The sequence below is a fragment of the Aptenodytes forsteri genome, unplaced genomic scaffold (assembly GCF_000699145.1).
Source record: "Aptenodytes forsteri isolate BGI_AS27 unplaced genomic scaffold, ASM69914v1 Scaffold299, whole genome shotgun sequence".
NCBI classification, from domain to species: Eukaryota; Metazoa; Chordata; class Aves; order Sphenisciformes; family Spheniscidae; genus Aptenodytes; species Aptenodytes forsteri.
In genome coordinates this window covers 2890850-2915147 of record NW_008794154.1, presented here as the reverse complement: position 1 = coordinate 2915147, position 24298 = coordinate 2890850, and the positions used below count along the sequence as shown (strand labels likewise).

The 24298-nt window shown below is 38.8% G+C and overlaps 1 protein-coding gene across 1 annotated transcript in view; it reads left to right on the top strand.

Moving 5' to 3' along the window:
• MME (membrane metalloendopeptidase) overlaps positions 1-21200 on the top strand; it is a 56648-nt gene extending 35448 nt beyond the window's left edge. The window contains exons 15-23 of the mRNA XM_009279221.1: positions 625-705; positions 1686-1789; positions 3772-3830; positions 9068-9187; positions 9919-10052; positions 12271-12336; positions 15771-15866; positions 16285-16361; positions 19792-21200. Coding sequence (XP_009277496.1) covers positions 625-705; positions 1686-1789; positions 3772-3830; positions 9068-9187; positions 9919-10052; positions 12271-12336; positions 15771-15866; positions 16285-16361; positions 19792-19891 — 837 coding nt within the window. The 3' untranslated portion in view covers positions 19892-21200. The remainder of the gene's footprint in view (positions 1-624; positions 706-1685; positions 1790-3771; positions 3831-9067; positions 9188-9918; positions 10053-12270; positions 12337-15770; positions 15867-16284; positions 16362-19791) is intronic.
• Positions 21201-24298: the final 3098 nt, after the last annotated feature.

Here is a 24298-nt window from a genome sequence, read left to right as displayed (position 1 = left end):
TACTCCTGACATTGCCATCAAATACAAAACAATACTTGGTTCTCAAAAGAAACTGAGTAAGGTTTGGGTTAAAAAGCTTTGTTCAGGACTTCAAATTGTCAAAATTTGGGAACATTTAAATAAATTATTTCACTCCAGTGTAGATGTGGGAGCTAGTTAAGAAATATGGATACAGAGCCAAACTGAGTCAAACTACAAATTTCTGGAAATTTGTAAATGTGTTTTGCTGTAATGTACTGAAGTTAAAAAACATCCAGTTACTAATTTTTTTGCTATTTTACATGCTGTAAAGTATGTCAAATATTTCAGGATTTCTACTATTTGTTTAAACCAGCCTTTCAACTCAAAAGCATAGTTGAAGTATGTTTGGCTGTCTTGTGCACATTTCCAGAAGTTTACTTGCAAAGAAAGGAACAGAACATACTTTCTAGAATTTGCCATTGTTATAATTAACCATAAACTTTACAGTGCTTTCAATGAGTAAAAAAAAAGTAAACAAAAACTAAATATAATTAACATAATGGATTTTCTGCAGTTGCTTCCATATTGCATTTATTATATAATTTATGATTTATTTAAAAATATGGCTGATTTGCTATGGATATAAAACTATCTTGTCCCTAGGCAACAGCAATTAGAGAGAGGATTGGTTATCCAGATGAGATCATGACTGATGACAGTAAGCTGAACAGCGAGTACCAGGAGGTAAGTATCCGCAATAGGTGGTATAATTAGAAAAGTGTCTTAAGAGAAAAAATGGTGAATTTGTCTTCATAGCCAAGCCAAACCACATGCATCTGCACAGAATAACTCAATCTTGTGCTCAGCTGCACAGGTGTAAATAAGGATGTATTAAAAGCTAGTGTAGCACAGCTGATCCAGTACAGATGGTGATAAGTATTTGATGGTATTTCAAGGGAATGTAGAAATTCTAGAGGAATTATGCTAGAATAAAACAGGGAGCCAATGGTGTTCAGTCCAGTATTTCTAAATCTGCCACGGATTGACGTAACAGTGGTTGAAGTGGATGCAAGTACACATAACTTAGTAACTGTGCCTATTTATCCATGGATTGTAATTAGTCCCTGAAGTATGACATTGGACGATCTGTATAATTTAAACTGCATCTGCGCTTTTTCACTGCAAAATGTGACCTCGGTATTCTTTTACCTTGAGGTTCATTTGTAAGATTAATTCCATTAATGTATTTAGTATACATGTATGTTCAGGCAGAATGTGTCTTAGAAGTCAAAGTTTTAATTTTGAAAAATACACACATATAACCAAAGTACGTTTTTTTAAAACACCATTTGAGCCTTATTCATGTGTTCTTTCTAAGGTGCAGTTGCAGCTTACCAAGTTGGTAGCTACTGGTTTCAAGCGGGCAACCCCCAGAGGTTAGGGTCAAAACCAACAAATGCTGAACTTGACTCAAAATACATATATAGAGGGAAAATAAAGATCTCTGGAAAAAAACTACCCAGCCACTAAAATATATCCAGCTACAATATCAACTCTGTGATGTAGCAGAGCACTGCAAACCAAGTTCTAATTGTAGATCAAAAAACACTCTTAAAAATGCATTGCTTAGCTCATCATGCTTCAGACTAGATTTTCCAGATCCATGTGTCTTATTGCACATCAGTAACACCACCACTAAGTACTTTTCCCTCTTTTCTTTTTAGTTGAACTACAAAGAAGAAGAATACTTTGAAAACATTATTCAAAATTTAGTATTTACCCAGAAGAAAAGGTTGAAAAAGCTTAGAGAAAAGGTGGACAAAGAGGAGTAAGTATTTAAAAATACTGTGTTTAGTCTTTCATCCAGTTCCACAGGAGGCAGTACTTGGAGAGTAATCAGTAATGATTTAATGACCTGCGCTTTTTTCTCCATGAAGATGGCAGGTAAGAGGGCATTGCTCGTTTCTCAAAGGCTGGACCTACGTTAGCAAGTAGGGCAAAGAAACTGGGAGATGGCATAGAAGGTTAAGTACTCTGGAGTAGGTCTAGTCTGGTCCCTTAGCTCCCAGAGTGGATTAAGTGGACTCCTGGAGAGCAGCTTTTTAATTAAGTTCATCTGAAAGATGAATTTTATCCCTGAGAATTTCATTTCTCTTGCTCAGAGACTGCATGAGAAAAGAGAAAGCATGATTAAATGAGGATGAGCAGGAATTTACTTCAGAAACATACTCCTGCTCTGAATTAAAATATTAATGTAGAATGTAGATGTACCAAAAGACTGACATGGCACATTCTCTAGCTGTACTGGCCACTCTTCCTGTCTCACCTCTGACCTATTTGGAAGTGAATTTAAACGGAATCAGAAAAATTACTGTGGTCACCATAGGCCATGCTAACTTTGCAAGACTGTTCATTTGAATAAGGACTGCAGAGCTGGATTTATGTTGAGGAGAGGATAAGAGAACTAGCTTTGTACAGTCTAAAAAAGAAAAGACTAAGGGGAGGTCTTATTGCTGCCTTCAACTGCCTAATGGGAGGCAACATAGAGAAGCCTGACCCTTCTTGGAGATGCACAGTGATAGGACAAATGGGAGGAGACACAAGCTGGAACATGCAAAATTCTGACTAGATGTTAGGAAAAACTTTTCACCATGTGGGTGGTCAAACAAGACCCAAAGAGGCTGTGAGATCTCCATATCTCTGTTCTTGGAGATACTCAAATCTTGACTGGACAAGCCTCTAAGCAACCTGATCTAGTTAGCTTCACATGGGGCCATATGACTTCTAAAGGTCCTTTTTACCTAAATTATTCTATGATCCTGTGTTTCTATTTTTAATTACTTTATCATTTTCATAGTGCTGTTCCAGACCTCTTTCTTAAGGAAAAAAAAAAAATCAAAACCTGCAACTGTTCAGACTCTTTCTAGTCAGTCATCTTGCATCTTCAAACTCTTACCTTTTCAGAAGAAGAAGTATATACTTCACACCTCTGGAATGACCACTATGAATTTTCCAAATACTATGTCATAGCTTTTCAGAACTATAGTCATTATTGTGGATAAAGAGTTCCAACTGTTTCTTTTGCTGTATTTACGTATCATTAACTGAAAATTTGTGTTCCACCTAACAGCCACCTCACTTCTGCTCTATTTTAACTTCAAGCTGTGTTTGGGCTTGGCTTGTTCAATTGTTTCAGCTTGATTTAACACAACTCCTATTTTGTTCTCACAAGTGCATATTAGTTAGGAGTAACTAGTAAACTAAACTAAGTTTAATTGCATTGAAAGATTACCTAAAGTGAGCCTGGAGGTATCAACTACAATTAATTATCCTCTGATAGTTACAACTTATTCTGCAAATTTATTTTCACTTAATCAAGCAATAGCCACTGTTAGAATACTTTGCATTGCTTATGGTTGGCATATGCAATACAGTTATCAAATAGATCACTCCGTTATCCCCAAATGTTTACATACCATTATAACCTCAGGTTCTGTGTTTCAGTTTCTTTATATGGGAAATTTTGCCTGTACAATGCTGCAGTATGAACAGAAATAGAAACAAAAAATAAGTATCGTTGTTAATCAGTTTGAATAACAAAGGGAAAGGGCTACTAAAATGATAAGGGATTGGAGTGTCTGACATACAATGAGAGGCTGAGCACACTGGGGCATTGGACTTGAGAATCATCTCCAAAAGTACCTTCCAACCTCAATTATTCTGTGATTCAGTGTCTAGGTTTGTTCCAGTAATGGTTAACTCTGCCATTAAGAACTGAAATTCTAACATTTATTCGTCTGTTGTTACTAGGTGGATAAGTGGAGCTGCTGTTGTCAATGCTTTTTATTCAGCAAGTAGAAATCAGATAGGTAAGATTTACCAACTTATTAATTGCATACAGATTTAATGGTCAAATTATTTTTTTATATATATATAGGTATGTGTTTTTAAAATCAAGAAGTGAAACAATTTTAATGTTATGGGGGTTGCAGAAGGGCCTCAGTGCAGCAAAATCAGAGGTTTCATTCATAGTGTTTTCATCTTCTCATGTTTTGAATTGCCTTTGTGCAGAACAAGGACAGAGGCTTGGGATTCAGCCATGAAAGCAATAGCAGTGTGGAGTGGCTAGAAGTTTAATAACCAAGTAAATTTGGTGGCTTTTTTTTTTTTTTTTTTTAAAGGGATGAACAGGGAGTACAGTACCACTTTCACCTGAATGAAACACTGACTAAAAGAACGTCGTGGAACTTCCTGCCATAGAGTACATGTGGCTTCCATTCCTTATAGCCCCTTCACAATTCCTTTGTACAAGCTTATTTGGTAAGGCTTTGGGAAGGATGTTGAATTTCATCCTGCTGGTTAATGAATACGCCAGTTCATTGACTGAACCGCTCAGAATCCCGTAACATTTCATATGGTAGGCCAGAATCACCATACCTGTTCTCATGAAGCAGTACACTTTGCTTTCCGTAAGGGTAATTACAGAGAGTGAGACCAGTCTAAAACAAACGTCCTGTTATCAAGGCAGCAGATGTTCTGCATTCGATGATGAAACAGTGCTGGAATATTAGTGCAAAAACCAGCTTATTCTCATTTTCTATTTCCTCATCTCCAGCACCTTCCCATACACAGCTGTAGGATCCAGTGCTCAGAAGACAGACTACAGCAATCAGCTTCACATAAGCTGGGCTGAGCCAACTGTCCCATGCTGCATGGGACCAGGAACTTAGGGGTCACTGCTTCTGGAGCATATGGTCACTGTTCCAGAGCTGCTTCAAGTCCCAAGCCGACAGAAATCCTACATGGCTCTGTCACCACCTTCTCTATGTAAAAATAATCATGGCAGGTGGAACAAAACATTTGGGGCTTAGTGAAACCAGCATTTCCCAAAAGACAGTTTACTCAGAAAATCCCGCACCAGCTATCTTGCCTATAGCACTTCAAGATCTAATTATGAAGCACAGTATGTAAGAGCTTCATACTAGTATTACTTTAAGTAGTCCCATTTAAATTGCAAGTCTTAACTGTTAGCTATCTTAAATGCAAAGTTCTAACATACATTCTTTTACATATGGCTTAAAAAATGTTTAAGGAATTTTGAGGCATCCTTAATTGCTGTTCTCAAGATTTAAAGTCTGCCAGATGACTTCAAGTTCACTGTCTGATGTGTCATTTAATTCTGCTTCTTTTGTGTTGGAAAAATGAAAATGGAAACCTGGTAGATTAAACCAAGGAAAAATCAAATTTAAAAAGTAAGAGAAAAGTTCAGTACAATTAAATAGTTTTCGTAATGCTTTTGAGTATAAACATTTCTAATGTCAGCCTACCCAAAACCATCCATGGTTAAAAACAACTTAAAACAGAAGAGAAAGCATTAAAATGCTTTTAAAGAAATAAAAAAAAAAAATCCATTATGGCTGAAGATTAGAACCACCTGGAAGCAGTGGGGTTTCTCATCTTGTGAACCATAGCAGATCTCTTCACAGTGGTGCAGTCTTTCAAGAGTCACAAAACATTTTGCAACATTAATTATGCCTCACAATATTTCTGTCATACCCATTCTGCAAATATTACTATCCATGTTTCATAAATTGCAGTGTCCTTTCTAAGCCATTAGTGAGGTACTATGATCCATGTATAACTCCTGAAGACAAGTCTCTCAAAAATGAAAAAACCTTGTCCTGCAGGGCTCTGCACAGAAATGAAACAATATTGTTTCTTGTTTATTTATGAAGGCTTCCAAAGAAAATACTTGGTGGAGACATTTTCATTGCCAGGGATGAAATTACCACTTCTTTTCAGTCTTCAGTAACGGCTTCCGATACAGTCCCAGTTCTTTTATCAAACGAACCATTAAATCAAGGTGAAAAATGTCAGATACTCTCTTCCACTGGGCTCCTATAGTACTAGTATCAAAAATAATGTCACTGATCTGCAAGACTGCCACTGCCAGCAGGACTTCCAGTAGCACCAGAGGTAATCGGAAGCTTTATTTTGGGACCAATTATCATACTTTATTACATGGCAAAAAGCACTCCCTGCTGTTCAGTCTGCAAGCACAGCTGCACTAAGCCAAATGGCTGCAGTTTTCTTCCAGTTTTTACAGGGTGTGTTTGATACAGCATACTAACATTTTCACAGTCAGTGTTTTCTGTGAAAAAAAAAAAAGTTCATTTAGCACTTCTGATCACATAAGTCTTGGTTCTGTGAGTGCAGGTTTAAAGGAGTAGCATCAGGTTTATAATGGAAGAAATCAACAAACTAAGCCAAGCTTTCCAAAAGGATTTTTCCTTTTTAATTATTTCTGTCCCCACTGAAGAATTAAAGAAGATAAAAAAAAGTCCTGCCGTCCTAGATTTTCAGATTTTACTGAGTCAGGTGATCTGTTAAGCAGATTTCTGCAAATATGATCCTGACTTCTACTAGTCGCCTGTGTCTTTGCAATAGCTTGCACTTTCAGAATCACAGAGAGTACTGTTTTGGGCACAGTGGGACTGCAGGATTGTGAGCCTCAACATCATGCGGGCAAGAATGAGGCGGCACGGAGAAAACTCCTTGTATTTGTGCAGTCATAAACAGGACAAGAGAATACAGCCCACTACAAATGGCCTACTGGTGCGGTGCTGTTTGCATAGGAATTCAGCCGCTACAATACTCACCTATCTTTAGGTTTCATGTCCTAGTCAAAACTTTGGTGATATTTGCCATGGTTCATGAACTTTTCTAGTTAACCCAAACTGTTTTGGCTTTGCAGTGGGTTCTAAAGGTAAAACATGAAATAAGCATTGTGAAATCCAAGATAGACTTCACAGAGACAAAACTGTGTTGACTTAACTGACCAGCATGGCTTGGTTAAGGATGGCAAGACAGTGCAGTCAGTTTGGCAGGTGGTAAAGCTAAGGGAGCACTTAGCTCATTACCGACCATTTAGCACAAAAATCTGCTCAGAAGGCTTTGTTTAAAATAGCTTTGTTCATAATTCATAGAAAAGGAGTCATGATTTGGAAGACTGAAACTGGTGACTGGCAGTTAATAATGAGCCATAAATTCTTACCTCATCCTTTAGCTATGGCATGCCACAAGATAATTAAAGCAGTCTGATCTTTAGAGTGATGTCTGAATTAGCTTAGTATTATGCTTTTTTAAAAAAAAAAAAATCCCTCTAAAGAGGAGTTCTGTGCATGATGTGTAGGAAGTTTAGAGCTTTATTATTACATTTTAATATGGTCTGATCTTCACTGTTCCATCAGCAGCACTGATCATACGGAAGCCACTCAACCTCAAAAAAATCAGCTGAGCTGCTGCTAGTAAGGTAGCCCACCATATGGTCCTTTAGGTACCAGCTACCTCTGATCCACAGGCAGGTATGCAAAACTGAACTGACCCATGCTTCTGGCTGTTGGGGGGATACTGTGCAACACAGTCAGTCCTGGTAAAGGCATTACTGTTCTCAAACACGTTCATGAAGAAAAGCAACGTCTTCTCTTCTTTTGTCCACGGCTGCACAGATTCTGAGGGAAATACTTTATGCCTTTTCCTGCCTTGGATGTTCACAAAGCTGAGAAGTACAATCTGCCCTTTAGATCCCAAAGGAGTTGCACTTCTCTCTTCTTTAAATCTCTACTCGAAATGTATCCCACTGTGGGAGGAATGCCTGTCTACTTCAGCTCTGTATTATGTAACAGAAGTCATGGAATAAGTTGTTTTCAGAAGGGTGGAGTTAAAAATAAATCTACAAATTCCAACATTTTACTCTAAAAATGTATGTGGTGACAGGGTGTTAATTAAACTGAGCTGAAAGTCTGGGTAACTGTCTGCATCCAGGGAGGGAAGATAGTCCTATGGTTTCAAGCAAGACAGGCTGAGCTCCAAGTGAGTTACAGTTGTAATAGTCCACGCCACCAGGACTGATGCCTATCATTCTGAGTAAACATCTTGCTAGCAGTAATCTCCAAAAAGAATAGCGTTCTGATGCTGTACGTGCCAGATACCACTGGTTTGCCAGTCATCAAAATAGCCCATCACACAGTATGGCATTTACACTCTTGTCTTTACTGTCAGTACTTTCTGATAAAAACATCAAAACATTGGATATTTAATTCCATGTTGAACTAACAATGTAATAGGATTACTGTGACAGTAGGCAGCAGTTTGCACAGGACAGCAGAAATAGTCTCTTTTCTAACCTGTTTATTATTTTTCAATTTTCCCATGGTTCTTTCTCTTCTTGAAAGAGACTGCTAGAACTGTACTGGATTTATGCTGAAATGCAAGAAGTATCTGTTTTCTTTCTTTCGTTGTGTGAAAACTGTCATCATAATTCCTCTTTTTTGTTCAAGTTTTGTAGAGTTATGTACACCTCATTCACAGTGAGAATTAATACTTCATATTGCTGCAACAGGCTGAAGCATAGGGAAAAGGCCTGCATGAGATACAAAGTGTAACTGAGTATTTTATAGAATTTTTTTAAATTCTTCATTTATAAAAAGATCACAATTGCAACATGATTTCTTTTTTCTAATTTTTTTCTTAAAAGCCTAGAAAAATGGGCATAGAAGTGGTTGAAAAGAACTGCTTTGTTCCAGTTCTTTCATTCCCAGCTTGGCCTATTTTTATTGATTCTAGTGGGAGTTACTGATATTTTCAGTGGAAAAATAAATCCCTCTCCCTCAGATTGATTTGCAGTGGGGGCAATGATCAAATAATTTCTTCTTCTAGGGGAATACCTTCCCACTTTTCATGATGTTGTGAGGTTTATTTAATAATGATACAGGAGTCTGAGAATGCTAAGTGCTGTAAATTAGAAAAGTAAACTGCTTTTTTGCAGAGTAAAATAGTAACAAAGACAAAGTAAAAGCTGATCATGATTTTGCAAGTGTCTGAAGAGCTATTTTGCTTTGCCCTAGGATTGAGGGAGTAGGGGAGTAGTCCTGCTGATTTGTTCCTACTATCCTCCAGCCATTACCATGTGTCAATTCACTTACTGTTGCTGGTAAATCTGTGGGAACAGCATGACTTTGGTGGAAGCCCATAAAAATGGTCTGTTCACACTGTGCTCATAGGATAACAAGGCAGTGCCTTAATTGTGTTGTGGGTTTTTTTTCAGTCTTCCCTGCTGGCATTTTGCAGCCCCCTTTCTTCAGTGCATCCCAGCCCAAATCTCTGAACTACGGTGGCATAGGCATGGTCATCGGTCATGAAATCACACATGGGTTTGATGACAATGGTAAGGCACTGAGTTTCTGGTTACAAATCTTACAATGCACAGAATGTTTTACATGCTTTAGTGCTTAATCATTCTAGGGGGCAGATAAAATGAAGATGAAGTTTCCATATATAAGACCAAATCTGGATTTCTGAGGCTTTACAGTATTGTCCCCCATGATGATTCCCAAAAGCACTATCCAAAGAATCCCACAGACGCTCCTGTAGCTGCTGGGCTGCAGCAACAGCCCAGGATCTGGGCCTGCAGCACACAAGGGCTTTTAATATAGTTGCTGGTCACTTGTTTTTTCCAAAGGCTACATCAAAAACCATCATGAACTACACATAATTGTGAACAGGGTGTGTCACTAAGCTGGCATAGGTGTGAACCCAAGGGTCTAGCTATCAGACCTGCAGCCCAGCTACATCGTTCATTTCTAGACCACGCTACGATCAATCCAGCATTGAGTCACAGGTCAGAACCATGCCAGGCTTCCTAAGAGAGCCTTAATCCCATCTTCTGATTCAGTCTGAATTAGTTTGTTTTCCTCCTCTGCTGAAATATAGCCCTCTTAGCAAAAAAAAAAACAAAAACAACCAAAACCTACAAAAAAACGCAAAAAAACGACATCATCTGTATGACTGCCTCATTACAGCGATTTTTTTGCATGAGTGATTATACTTACTTGCTACCCCTCTTACTGCATCAAAAACCTCTTTTCCTATATACATAATTCTGTTCTATTACTGCAGGCAGAAATTTTAATGAGAATGGAGACCTCGTAGACTGGTGGACTGAAGAATCAGCACGCAATTTTAAAGAGCTATCCCAGTGTATGGTGTACCAGTATGGAAACTTTTCATGGGACCTAGCAGGTGGACAGCATGTATGTCATATTTATTTGTAACTACCAATGTTATTTTTAATGAGGAAGCACAAAACCTTATGTCCTAAACATGCAAACCCTTATTCACATGAATGCTCTCTTGGCTTATGGCCAACACTGTCGCCTCTACACCAAACAAAAAAAAAAGCAAAATTGATTCTTAAAATTCAAGATAGTGGTAAAAACTCCACATATATGCTGACTGTTCTGAAAGAGGCAGGATTTATGTTCTGAATGAGTGGCTGTCCTAGCCACTTTTTTAATTCCACAAAGGAATAGAAAAAAAAAATTGTAAGTTTGAACCTCATTCCCCCAAATCTTGATGCACAAATAATACATACCCCATCAAAACAAATCCTGCCTGCTGCTTTCCTTCACTCAAAAGTTTCTTGCTCTTTCCCCAAGACAAATATCTGGACTACAGAGCAAAAAGGTCTGAGAAGAATCAGGGTACTGCAGGAGAGGAAAAGATGATAAGCAGATTTAGGGGAGACAGACAATCTAAATGTGACAGCATTTATAGCATTCTGCACAGTTAAAATTATTAGGCATTCAGTGTAGTGTCTGTGTCTGGAGGCCCTAATTTCATGAGAACAGTTAGCAGGATTGGGTATATTCTGTGTCCCAACAAGATCAATATTCTATTAACTTACAGAAACAGGTGACAGTGATATTATAATTACTCATACTGAACAGGAGACCAGTCCTTTTCCTATTAAATGCAAGCTGCAAAACTGCCACTGGATGGAGACGGCCCTGTATATGTAACACAGCACTTCGTAGCATGTCATTTCAGGGGTGACCAAATGCCCTGCTAATGCCCCTGCATTGTCTCTAGCACATAACCCAGCTTTAATCATCTAGAGACAGTTTAAGCATCTTCACACTGCTCCCACCCTGCTGCCATAGGGATTTTACTGTCCCAGGCTGGCAGTGCACATACTTCAAAGCTACAGATAGTAAATTTCAACCACAGTTACTAGCTGAGTTGCTATCATTCTGTCAGCCAAGGTACATACTGCACCAGTGCAGTTTTTAGTTCACAGTCCTGCATCTTCCACGTGGCAGGTGACATGACAAGTGAGTGTCAGCCCCTGGATCGTTGCTGCACAATAAAGAAAGGAAAGCACTTTACTACAGGAGCGCTCAGTTACGTTGCTTTGTGGAAGACCACTTACTTTTAACATCCACCTTGTTTATTTTGGACTTCACTGGATAACCACACGCGGCATTGAACTGTGCCACCATCTGTTTTTCTGTAAGGAGCAAAATTTCTCTTGGATGGGACCTCCTAGAGCTAAGCGGCGAATGAGAAGACGCTGACAAGAAGCTATTTCTCTGACTACTACTGTGGGTTTTTTAGAAGCTGACAATATATTCCATCATACAGAATAGGGAAAAGATAAAACTTCCAGCCCTGAGGTTTTCCTAATCTGTGTGTTAAACTGTTGGGACTCACAGAGAGACCATTAAAAATAGAGAATAATATTTCAACATATTTTTCTGCCATTTTGTCACACATTAAATTCAATCTAATGATGATTCTAAGTTTTGCAGCTTTGAATATCATAGGCCAGTATCTTGGGCTAAAGGTTGAAAATACAATTTTTTAAAAATAAAATTACAGATTCTTCATTACCAAAGCTTCATCTTCTTTAGTGATACTTCACTGACTTACAAATACTATACCAGCTAAATAGATATCTTCTATGTATCTTGCTACCAAAGAGCTACCTAACTTGCCTAATACACAGGAAGATACTGACTTTCTAGCAGATTTGCTGATGTCTGTTAACTGATAATTTCAACTATTTGGAGTTTGGATTTTTACTTGTTTCATAGACTATATGGACAGATTCTGCCCACTTCCTCTAGTTGGAACTGTAGTAAGAAGCTGAGGGTTAAAGACATGGAGAAAATAGGAAGAATGAATGAACAATGACTAAGCATCAGAAAATCTGGGTAAAAAAGATTTGAGAGCCTAGAAAGCTGCCTGTAGGTGAAAGAAGAGGATTAGGGAAAACAATAGTACCTGCATGGATTTTGAGACAAGGGAGGCAAAGGCTTTTCAGAGATTTCAACATAATCTTCTGCTAAAACTTCAGATTTTAAGGGAATTCTCGCCTTTAAAAAGTGAAAAACGCACAAAGTTTGGCATTACAGGTCCTGGATAAGCTCTTCTTTTCAGAAAACTATACTTTTCCTTTCTATTTTACAGCTGAGTGGAATCAACACACTAGGAGAAAACATTGCTGATAATGGGGGTGTTAGACAAGCATATAAGGTAAGAAGTGTTCATTTTTCTATTTTAGCTGAAACTATCATAGATTAAGAAAATTAATTTCAGAGCCTTTGAAGAAGAAACATTATTTTTGTGTTAGGGACAGGACCATACCTACTGCATCATCAAGGCACAGTTTAAAACTCTTGACCAGCTGTTATATTTCTTTCATCTTGTTAATTATTTCAGGATACATATTATCTGTTCCTAGTGCACTCTTTTTCAGCTGACTTCTTTCTCTCTATTTTTTTTCTACTTTTGTGAATAGGGGATTTGTAGAATGAAAACATTTAATGAATCACACTTGGACCATCACCTAACTAAACTGATACTGAGCAGCTGTCTGCCTCTGGCTGGCTGTCTTCCCCAGCTTTTTTATGCCAGGAAGGAGGGACAGAATGACTTTCTTCTAAGCTCTACCCATAAGCAGCCTCTGCCTACATGGAACACTATTCACTGTTTGAAAAACTGTTCAAAATATCATCTTGTACAAGTGACTTGGCTCCCCTGTACAGGTGTCCAAAGATGTCAGTGACATCACGACTCCTTGCACTAAGCCTCCATGGGAGCTTGTATGCTTTTTGGCTTTCCTTCCCTTCTCTTCCTGAAATAGATACTTAACCCCTTAGATTGGCCAGCTTTGAGACTGAAGGTAAAAGAAGCAGAGGTCTTCTCTTTGTGAATGCGGGTTGAGAGGTGAGAAGCTAGTCAGCTTCTCTGTGACCTTTTCTTGTTACTTGCAAATCTGATGGTTGCAGGCCTTAATAACATGATCGTCCCTCTTCTTCCCTGAACACCTTGTTCCACAGCAAAACATTCAACACTTGACAACTGGAGTGCTGTCATTCTTCAACAAAGTGCCTGCTGGGATGCATGGGCCAACTCACACTTCTCAAAGTTATCATCCCAGCTTCTGCAAACAAAGCCGTCAGCAACACTTACTTCACTAGAAATGTACATGTTTGAGGGCAAATACAATTATTAGAGTTTAAAGAATGATTTGGAAGCCTAAAAGAGGCGTCAGTATGGTATATTAGATTAGTCTGATCTTCAATTACTGGAACATTTGTGCATTTAAAAAAAACCAGTACAAACCCATGAAAGGGCATACTCTTTCTGAAAGGAATGGGAGTAGCCAAAGAAAAATTAGACGGTCAGAAGTATTACAAAAAAAGTATTAGATATTCATAATTATTATTACATCATACAAATAGTAAAAAAAGGTCCAAAAGGAATCTTGAGAGGTCATCTACTCCACCCCCCTCTTAGCAGGTAGAATCAACCATTTCTGTATCATTCAAACATACCGTAAAAGAAGTTCCACTGCCTCCTTGCTGCAGTTCGAGTGCCATCATGTCTTTGCTTTCAACAGTGGAAACAGAGAGCAATCCATTCCTTTCTTTTCTGCGACTTTTTACGTATTTGAAGACTGCTACGTACTTGAAGGCCCAGATTTCTCTTCTTTAGACTAAACAAACCCAATTCTTTCAATCATTCCTCATAGGTCATGTTTGCTAGACCTCTGCTCATTCTTGCTGCTTTCTTCTGGGCTCTCTCCAGTTGGTCCACATCTTTCCTGAAATGCAGTGCCCAAAACTGGACAGAGTGCTTCAGCTGAGACCTGGCCAGTGCCAAGTAGAGTAAAGGGATTACTTCATGCATCTTACATAAGACACTCCTGTTTATACTCCCAGTGATACTTGCCTTTTTTGCAGTACCGTGGCACTGTTGTCTCTTGTTCAGCTTGTTATCCACTAAAACTTCGGGAGCCTTTTCAGTAAACCTGTTAACCGCTCATTCCTCAATCAATCCACTTGTGCAGTTGATTGGCTTTACTCATGTGGTAGCCTGGCACTGACTTTAGTCAGAACATTTCTCCAATTTGCCAGCATCTTTCTATTAGTAATGATATACTAACAACACATTGTCTGATGCATGGTCTTCATAATAAACATGAAAGCGGCTGTTCCTACTATGGAAAGGTTTTAAAGTCTTCTGCAATTTTTTTTTTTTTTTTAAAACAAAACCACAATGAAAAAAAGTCTACTTTTCATAATGCAACATTAGATAATTGATAAAATTGATTTCTTCTCCCTGCAGAATCAGTTTTGTGGTAGTAAAATTGGATCCTGGAACTCTGCATTGTATAAAGGGAAAGTGTATCTTACCATAAGTGTGTTATTTTAGTCTCTAACCCAACAGTTGGCAAAAAAAATATGAAATACATTTATGTGATAAACATTTGAGATAAAAAAACCCTGTAAACAGGACAGCAAATACATGTGTTCTGTAGAATCAGAGAGAAGAATCCTTTTTTTGCCACAGCTGAAGCTTTTTACCTCACATCTCTCAAGTCTAATGGAAAGAAGGAGGGGAAGAGGGAAAGATGAATAAATGGGGGAGGAATGAATCCTCTGATCACATCTTGATTGCCTTGGAGATCATTTGTGCCTCCTTGAGCAGAGGCAGGCTGGGTTGCCCAGCGCAGTCACTTAGCCAGGGATCCACACACAGGGAATCTCCAAATCATGTGAGACACCTCAGGTATGCTTGTTTTGAGACTGTGCCTTAGAAAGCAGCACAGCGGCATGCTTTTCCATGTGAATCTTTACCATGCAAGGTACATATTGAGAGTAACTGGCAGTAATGCCTGACCCACAGAACCTGCAGGAGACAGAGCTGCTGCGGGTGAATCTTTATAGAGTCAGCTCTGAACCCTGATGATTTGGAGGCTGGTTTAGCATAGAGCTTGCTGATGCCTCACTACACCTACCCCTCAGTTGATGTCAGAGAATTTCACAGTCATTTCCATTACAGAACATACTCTACTTTTTTAACACACAACCACCTTGCTTTATGCAGTCATTAACTAACCCTGTGAAAGGATTTGCTAGGTAAATATGTAACAGTCCAATAGAATTTAATACATTAATTATTATAAAGGTTGCTGAAGAATAGTACTAACTCTCTGTAGCTATTGTATTTCAGAAGACAACTGTCCTCCTTTGCGTTCTTAATTTCTTCCCTTGTAAAAAGGTGCATAGTTATGCAAAGCTCTTGTTATCTGGGTGTACCCATCTTACCGAAATTATTCCATTAGCCTTGGCTTCTTTTTGCTACAATAAATTGCCTTCTTTAAGCATGTTTCTCTTACCATTTATTCCAATATAAGTCGGGCAGCTTCCCTAAACCTGGTGTAAATACTACTGTAAAGCCCATTCAATGAGAAAACTGTCTTGATTCAGTCAGACCACTGGTATCACAGTACTAAGAAATGGCCCTGTCTTTTTTCTGCTTAAAGGTGGCATGTGGTAAGATGGATGGCCAAGGTAGTCCATGATTAATTATGTCAAAGAACCCATGTTCCTCCTTGTCATCATTTCGTTTTGACTGTCTGGGCTGGAAGTTACAACATTTCTACTCAATTCATTCTACAGGCCTATGAAAACTTTGTGAAAAAGCATGGAAAAGAAAAACTTCTTCCTGGTCTTCAAATGAACCATAAGCAGCTGTTTTTTCTGAACTTCGCACAGGTATTCTATACTTCTTGACTGAAGGCTTTGAAAATCACTTTGAGTTACAGTTTAACAGTGAGTCAGAAAGAATAGGCTGACTTTCACAGTTTTACTAAGGGCTGGCAGAGTTGCTAAGCTGAGCAGTGTTCACTACAAAGTAGTGAAAATAAATCCTTGTTAGGTAATTTTTATCTTCTCTAAATAAATTAATTCATCCACGAGTAAGTCTGGTAGATGGTTTCTTGTGCCCAAGTGCCTTTGTCTGAGGACAACAGTATACTTTTTTTTTTTTTTTAAACAAAATACACATTTTTTTCTTTATGTTCTAATGTGAAATTTATTCTCACAACATTAAGTATTTCATAGCGAAATGACAGCAGGTCTCTTCCTGGACAATCTTATTGCTTACAAATGCTTTTCTTTGTTACGTGTGTAGGTATGGTGTGGAACATACAGACCAGAATATGCTGTGAACTCCATCAAAACTGACGTGCACAGCCCAGGCAAATTCAGGTCAGCATGTATAATAATCTTCAGTGCAATTCCTAGGTGCAACATAGCTTTTAGCTATAGAATTTAAAGAAGTCTATACAAAAGGCTAGGTTGCACTTACCAGGGTAGATTTAGGCATATACACATATATAGGCATAGCACACTGAAGATGGTTGAGAGAGAAAGACAGATTGTCCCTCTAGACCTCCCAGCCCTAGCATAGCTCTGTGCTGACAGAAATAGGCACAGTCCTTCCCAGGAAGCTGCACAGGCAGAATAAGGCTGTGGGGGAGTTGTCCTCACCCTTGAGACGATACAACTTAATTCTGTCCATGCTGTTGAGAAGCTTTGAACAGTCGTCATCACAGGACACAAACACTATCACCTGGCTGTTACCAAATGTGCATGATGGTTACAGCAGAGTCCCAGTGACTGTGTCTGGAATCCAGTGCTCTTCCGGAAGTCCCCTGGCTCCCGCAATAGCTCCTGATAGGGTTCTCATAAAGACCTAAGGCTATGGATGTACTTCCGTCCTCCATTAAAGTCACAGGTAAAATCTCCAGTTAGTCTGTGGAGTGCAAAGATTTTACTCCTCTAAGCATGGAGAAGAATTCATCTTCTTTTAAACAGTAATAACTGACAGGAGAGAGAAATGACCTTCTGTTGATAGCCTTTGCTGTCATTAGAACAAGGAACGCCTTTGCCATCTAGAGCTAGAAAGACATTCTTTTGCTCCAGCAGAGTGGATTGGCCCATCTTCTCTGTTCTGTTAACAGCATTACTCGTAATGCCTGCAGCCCAGAACTGGGGCTCTGCTGTGCCCCGGGTGTTACACAAGGTCACTATTGTTCTCTCTTGCAAGAGTAACAGAAGTGAGTTCTAGGTGGAAGATCACTGCCCCTCAACCAGTAACAAACCTGTATGCTGTGGTGCAATAAGCAAATTTGTATTTTCTGCCTTGTGTACTCAGTCAGCCTTCCCAAGAATTCAGTAGAGTCATGCAGGCAACTTGGCTGTTCAGGGTGGAAGTCTTTGGGCCAGACTAGGATCTTTTCTTTTGAATTTAAGTCAGAGCAACCTATTCATCAGTAGTGTAACAATGTTTTTGCTCTACTAAATCTGTTTGGTCAAATGCTATGAGATCAAGTAGCAATGTAGACATCACATCTCTGTTAGCTTTGAAAGGCTGTGTCATCTCCAGGATTCACATACACAATAGCTGATTTCTCTCCTGATACAATTCAGTACATTAATTCCAGTATCTTTCTTTCAATGGCTTTTCACCAAAGAATTATTTTGTTTATCCCACGTACTCAAATATTTAGTGAAAGCAGTGACTGTTCCTTCAATTGCTACTTGACTGGCATTTCACTGTGGGTGGTTTTTGTACTATCTGCAGATCTCTCCCGGAGGCAGTTCATGCATCAAGTCCTACAATCAGCCAAATTTGGTCACAATGCTAATGAGGCTCTGCAGCAGTTCTTCAGAACTGTGCCTCCTCTTCGCATATCTAATTTGTATGAGTCATGAGTCCTTTGAAGATCACTAGTTCAGCATCTTTGTGTAATTGCATTTGTGTATATCTTGGATATATTACATCATGTATTGTGCTGTTTTTACATCAGTATGAAAGGCTATATAAACTTTATATGGAATTACACAAGTATTAATGAGAAACCATGCTAACATTTTTAGAATGTGAAGTAATTTTCAGGATGAGGCCCCCCTAAGAGCTCTAAAATAGAAAGCATTTCAGTACACGAGACATACCCACAAAATTACTGCCTTATGACATAGTATTAAAATGTCACAACGACCCCCAGTGCACCTTTTTTTTTTTTATTTGGGGGGTGGGATGGGGTTTTTTGTTGTTTATTTCTAACACCTGCTACACTAACTGCAGGCTATTTCTCCTTACAGGTAGGACAGGCAGCTCTTCATAAAAATTGTTAATTGCATAGTACAATTTTAGTTTATGGGCTAACAACTCTGAGTACTGGGCAGGTAGAATCTTTTGTCCACTAGAAAAATAAGTTAACAGAAAGATGCCTTAGATCAGGTAATTGTCAAAGGGAGGCGAAAGGGAATCTGTATCTGAGCGTTAACGTGCAAAATTAAAACATAGCAAGTACAATAACAGATACAGGTCAAGCCCCGCTTACATACCAAATCCCTGTAGTTCTGGGGATATTAGTAAATGAAGCAGGATTCTTACCCCACTGCTGTTTTATCTGTTTGTTAATAACAAACGTAAGTAGAGTTTTATTACACCCAAAATACTTTTTGCTCTGTTTCTGGCAAAATCCCGTTTTAGCAGTTCCAGTCCTTAAAAGCAATGAAGCGCTGCTAGATCACTTAAATGCATGACTTTTTTTGTAATCATTTCTCTGTGATCTGCTATCTCCTGTGCTGCTGCTGGCACCTGAGACCAGTTAGCAAATAGTCTCGCTTTTGATCTTGTAGAGACAGTCGAATTGTTGCAGATGTCAGCTGCTGAACTTCACCTCAACTTCTGTGGACACTTCCGGTCTGGTGACTCCTGTGCTGCTGCTGGCACCTGAGACCAGTTAGCAAATAGTCTCGCTTTTGATCTTGTAGAGACAGTCGAATTGTTGCAGATGTCAGCTGCTGAACTTCACCTCAACTTCTGTGGACACTTCCTGGTTCTGTTGAATCTAATGATTAAGATTATTCACAGAATAATCACAAATTACTCAAAGAAACCGTTCTTCAAATAATTCCTGGTCCACAATCAATGTGCACCAGTATCTCTATTTGGCAGTTGAAGCTGAAGTTGTTTTCCTGCATAGGTACGTGCACACTACATTTCCATTCCTGAAGGAATGAGCAACTCCTAGCAGATATATTCACATATGTTCACAATTACACATATAAAAACTGCTTTAGCTGGAATGTCCTCATATTCACTTGAAAGCTGTTCTTTGCGTGAGTCTTTTTTCAGGAAACTCATTCACTGGAACATTTGTGGAGAATGCCCAGAGAAGCAGTATGATCTTAGTTAAAACTCAATTGGTGTAAAAATGTAAAAGAACATTCACTGCAAAATTACACCGCAGTCCTCTACCTCAGGGTCTTGTTTTCCCTTTACCAAGAAACTTGTCAGCAAAACATAGCTCAAAAAATTCTCAGTGAAAACTAACGACAAGCAATAAAGTGCCTAATGAAATAAATGGAAGTTTTGCGAGAGCCAGTAATAAAGAAGGGACAGGTCCTGTATTTTGGGGAGTTGCAGTAGGGAGCATACAAACTGAAAATAGGAAATACAGCCACTTGACCTGAAATGGAAGCAACAGTCAGAGTTCAGAAATACAGGCATTTCCCACAGTATTTTGAGGTGATGCAAAAAAAGAAGTTACAAAATGTAGGTCTTCTTGTTTGTTTTAAACAAAGGCAAGCAACAATGACAAGATGTTGGTTTTTTGTTTTAAAGGGTCATAGGATCATTGCAAAACTCTCCGGAGTTTTCTGAAGCCTTTTCATGCACCAAGACAAACTACATGGATCCTGCTAAGAAGTGCCGCGTTTGGTGACGGAACTGTAAACGTTGCATCTCGAGAAGCTTTCCAAAAAAAGAGAAATTTTGAAGTAATTTTGAGCAGGGGAGGAGAGAAGAAAATTGAGGGAAATATGCTAGAGTAATCACTGTAATTCTTGGTAAACAGGCAAAAATAAAAAAATCACACATCAAAACATCAAATGAAGGACAAATGCCAATGCAGCAATTAGCTGCTCTAGCTGATCGGCTGCTTTGCCTATCACTGAACCCTGTAGAATCTAAATCACTTGGCAGCGTACAGTAACATTTCACTTGTAGTTAATCCTGTTCCCCACTGCCCAGTGGCTTTTTGGATTTTTTTTTTTAAATGTCGAAGTATAACACATTATCTCCTACTGGTCGGTGAATGCATATTTCTGATCAAGCGGAGGAAGGAAATATTAAGTAACACACAGTTTTAGACATCATAACATGATAATGAGACAACAGTTTATATCCTCAGTGTCAGACTTTGTACCCTCTGCTGTTATGATAAATCTGTTCTACCAAATGTTCTCATTTTTACTTGAAACCATTTATACAAGAGGAGTCCAAAGACCTGCTGTAATTAAGTAACTTCTCACTAATTATTCCAGTGTGTATTATCTGAAGTCACTATTTACAACAGTTTATTTTCTGCTTTCCAGCCAAACTGAAACTGTAGGTAATTTATTAATTTTTGAACATATAATCTGTAAGATTGTGAGCAAAGACCCTTTCACAGTTTTCTAAGCTTTTTCTTGCTTTCTCTAAAGTCGGTCTTTTTTAAAGTTTCTAGTAATGTATAAATCACAGTTTTTATATTTAAATCTGAGCTACACTTTTGACTTGAAGTATTGTAATATATTTTATCAGTGGCTGCATAGAACTGGGAAATTTGAGTAAAGCATGGTATTAGGCAATAAGACAAAGTCTACAAAACTGAGCTCTCCAATGGAGTATACCAATATTCGAGTTTTCAGGCTGACTTTCTCAGTGTTTAGGGTCTGATCCTGCACATAATTTGTACATGTTCTGATCGATGTCAGTCCTCACATCAGCAAAGCTGCACAGCTGATTGCAAGAATGGAGCTTTAAGTAAGAAGGTAAAAGGCTTTAAATCTGCAATGATATGTATTAAACATCCTCATGCAGATTGCAAAGGAACTTACTGCTTTGTATATCAAAGCTAACAGATTTCCAAAAATAAGTACCAGATACCTCAGATGACTGCTACAATAGGTATATTTAAAAACCTATGTTCCTTTTAGCTTTCTGAGTTTGTCATCTGATAAAAACATTTTGATAATAAACTGAAATTATGAGCCAAATGCAATGTGTGTTCTTTCTATGAAATACAAAAGTACAAAAAAAAATTCTCTGCAAATAAATTTCTGTACTCGCCCCGAGCACCACACTTCAACATCTATAACAACTGACAAAAGGAGAATTCAAATAATTTTGTTCTAGTTTAAAAGCAGATCTCAGTAGGTTATTTAGTATCCAGGGAAATCGCACCAAAATTGCCTGCAGAAAACTTCCTCTTCCAAGACTTTTCCCCAACAGTATGTTAAAGAGAGCAGAGAATAGATTCCTTTTCATGAATTCCTAGCTGGAAGAGTCATGCTTAATGCAAGAGCAATAGCAAAGGCATCCCGTAGCAGCCAGTACGGCTCCATTGCTGCTGGAGGCATGGTAGCTGTACCTCAGTTTCTATGCAGCAACGGAACGATCTTTGCTTGTGGTGCGCCAGGCAGATCAAGTGGCCAAAGGCAGCCACAAAGCACATTCCTGCAGACCCTTCTGAAGGCACATGATGTCCAGGGCACAGAGAGGACCTGTAGGGGCCTCGCACCCACACCGTTCTTCGTCTAGTCACTACTGCCTGCAAGTCACTCCTGACCACAAAAGGGAAGCAAAGAGTGAAAAACAGTAGAAGTTAGAGAAAAGTGGTAGGAAAAAACCAGAGTTGTGTTAACAGGGTTTTTACCTGTCTGCTGGGCCCCTTTCTTCACTCCTCTCCACGTATTTGTCACAGAGCTTTCTATAGTCTTCATCACTAACCTGATGCATCCAAATGAAACTCAATCCTTTACAAATTCAGGCCCATAACACTATGAGACAGGAAGTACCATTATCCGCATTTTACAGCTAGACATGGTAACACTCATCAAGGATAGAAAAGAAATTCAGAAGGTAACTAAATAAACCAGTGGATCACTAAATACAGAATAAATAATATTGAATGTAACAATCAATAAATACAGAATCACTAATAATTAGTGAATAGAATAGCAAAAAAAACCCCCATGAGTAAGTCAATACAGGTAGATTAGTTGTAATGTCTGTTCAATAGTATATCAGCAAGCTTTTCTGATATACCTCATGTTTCATGTGCCTGCTAGACAGACAAAAAACTAGAAGAGCGTATTGATTGTTGGAGATACAGATTCCTCCCTGTGATTTTCAACAGCAGGCATACTACGCAGTGAAGGTTTTTTTCACTTCTGAGCGACCTATACACAAATAAAAATAGTTGCATCTTGATTCACGCTAGCTCCTGGTGGAGCAGGGAAGGTGAATTCATATGTACTACCAAGGATTCGGTCATTTCTTTCACAGTGACAGCAAGAAATAAAGCTACCCTTGTGGAAAGTACCCAGCAACACTCTGGCCAGAGCAGCAACAAATACTCTTTAAGGAAACAAAACGTAAACACATTTGACAGCTGGCTTTAGACATGTCATCGAACTCAGCTTTTACATTCATGAATTGTAAGACTTCCCAAACCCCCCGTTTCATCGCTGCTTCCCCCTCCCATCTATTTTATTACAGACCATCCAGCTGTAACAATGAGCTAGGAGTTTGGAAAGAAGTGTGTGAAATGTAAACCAAACATAATGCGTATGACCAGAAGAATGGCAAAGTTTCACTAGTCATTGCTGACTGCACAAAGGGCCAGAAATAGCCTCCTTTCATTACATGAAATCATGAAATCAAGTGAACGGACATCTAGAAAACAACCTACAAACGCTCCATGATTTGATGTGAGTGAGAAAGGTTTAAAGAAAAAGGACCGGGTCAATGTAGGAACCTAAATAGTCAAACTGTTTGTAAAAGTCATGTTTACATATGCCCGTGCATCTACATCGCTTCCAAAAACATCCCCCTGAGAGACCCCTCCTTCCTTCCTTCCTTTCTTCCTTCACACAACTATGCGGGCTACACTAACCACAGGCTCAAGCCTGCAGGTGCAAATGGCGCTGCTCATTTCCTCATTCCCCCTTTGGAGTAGGTGGGAACAAAATGAAGGGTTGGCTTTACTCCTGGCTAAAGCAGCTGAATCAGAACTGTGTGGGTAGCTGTGACTACTGAAATAAGCCCTAGGAGGAAATGGCTACACTCCAGAACTGAGAGAAAACAGAGAAATCATGGGCAGTACAGATCTGAATCTCAATGTCTCCTGATACCAATCCTGGGGCTAGGCACAACGTACACCACCTCGCATCAATTTAGTCTTCTCCAAAAGTCACTTGGCACATCAGCTAAGTGCACGAAAGCCTTGTATTAGCATTAACAGAAAACTAAAATGTAAAATACGTGTCTTAGAAACCAAACTTCAACCGGTGGCAATTATGATTTCCTCACTCATGCAAAAGTGAAATTCAGGTCTTCATAAAAGAAACATAGCACGAATCATTCAGATGTGAGATGATACCTGACATTAAAGAAGCAGTGACAATCAGAATATACCTTTCATCACAGCTTGCAAGCTCATTAGTGCCAGTGAAGATTTTCCTTCTCAGAGTCTTAATATGTCAGGAAAGTATTTATAGACATGCCATGGAAAGCATTTACCAAAGGCCTCAAAAACAACAAACAAGACTGAAGGCCATGTCACTCAGTGCAGCACTCATATTTTACTGCTTCTTCAGTTCCACATTTAAATGCTCTAAGATTTCACAGTAGGAGTTCCAGTTGTGTGCAAATGCACTGGTCCTTTCTAGCATTCCCATGAGCTTGGCATGAAGCACCTGTAAATTCAGTAAATTGCCAGATTTACTGCCAAAAGTTATAAAAACAGTAAACGTGGTATCACTAACACAAACATTGTGTTGCTGAAGTGTTTGCATTTTCTGTAATTTTACCTGCCTTGGCTACATTGCCTAAGAAAATGTTTCTGTTTTACTGAAAAGATGCTTAGAATCAAGTTGGCATGAATACCAGAGATACGAAGAATTTGTGACAATATGTAGGAAAAAAAATTAACTAGTGCCCTATGAAGTGTGCATCAGTGCATATTTGTTAATGTTCAAAACCAGAAAGAGACAAATAAAGCAAAAAAGAGAACAAAACCTGTCAGTATTACCTCAATGGAAGGCAAGGAATTTCTGGAAGAGGAGAGTATTCCATACCTAAAAGA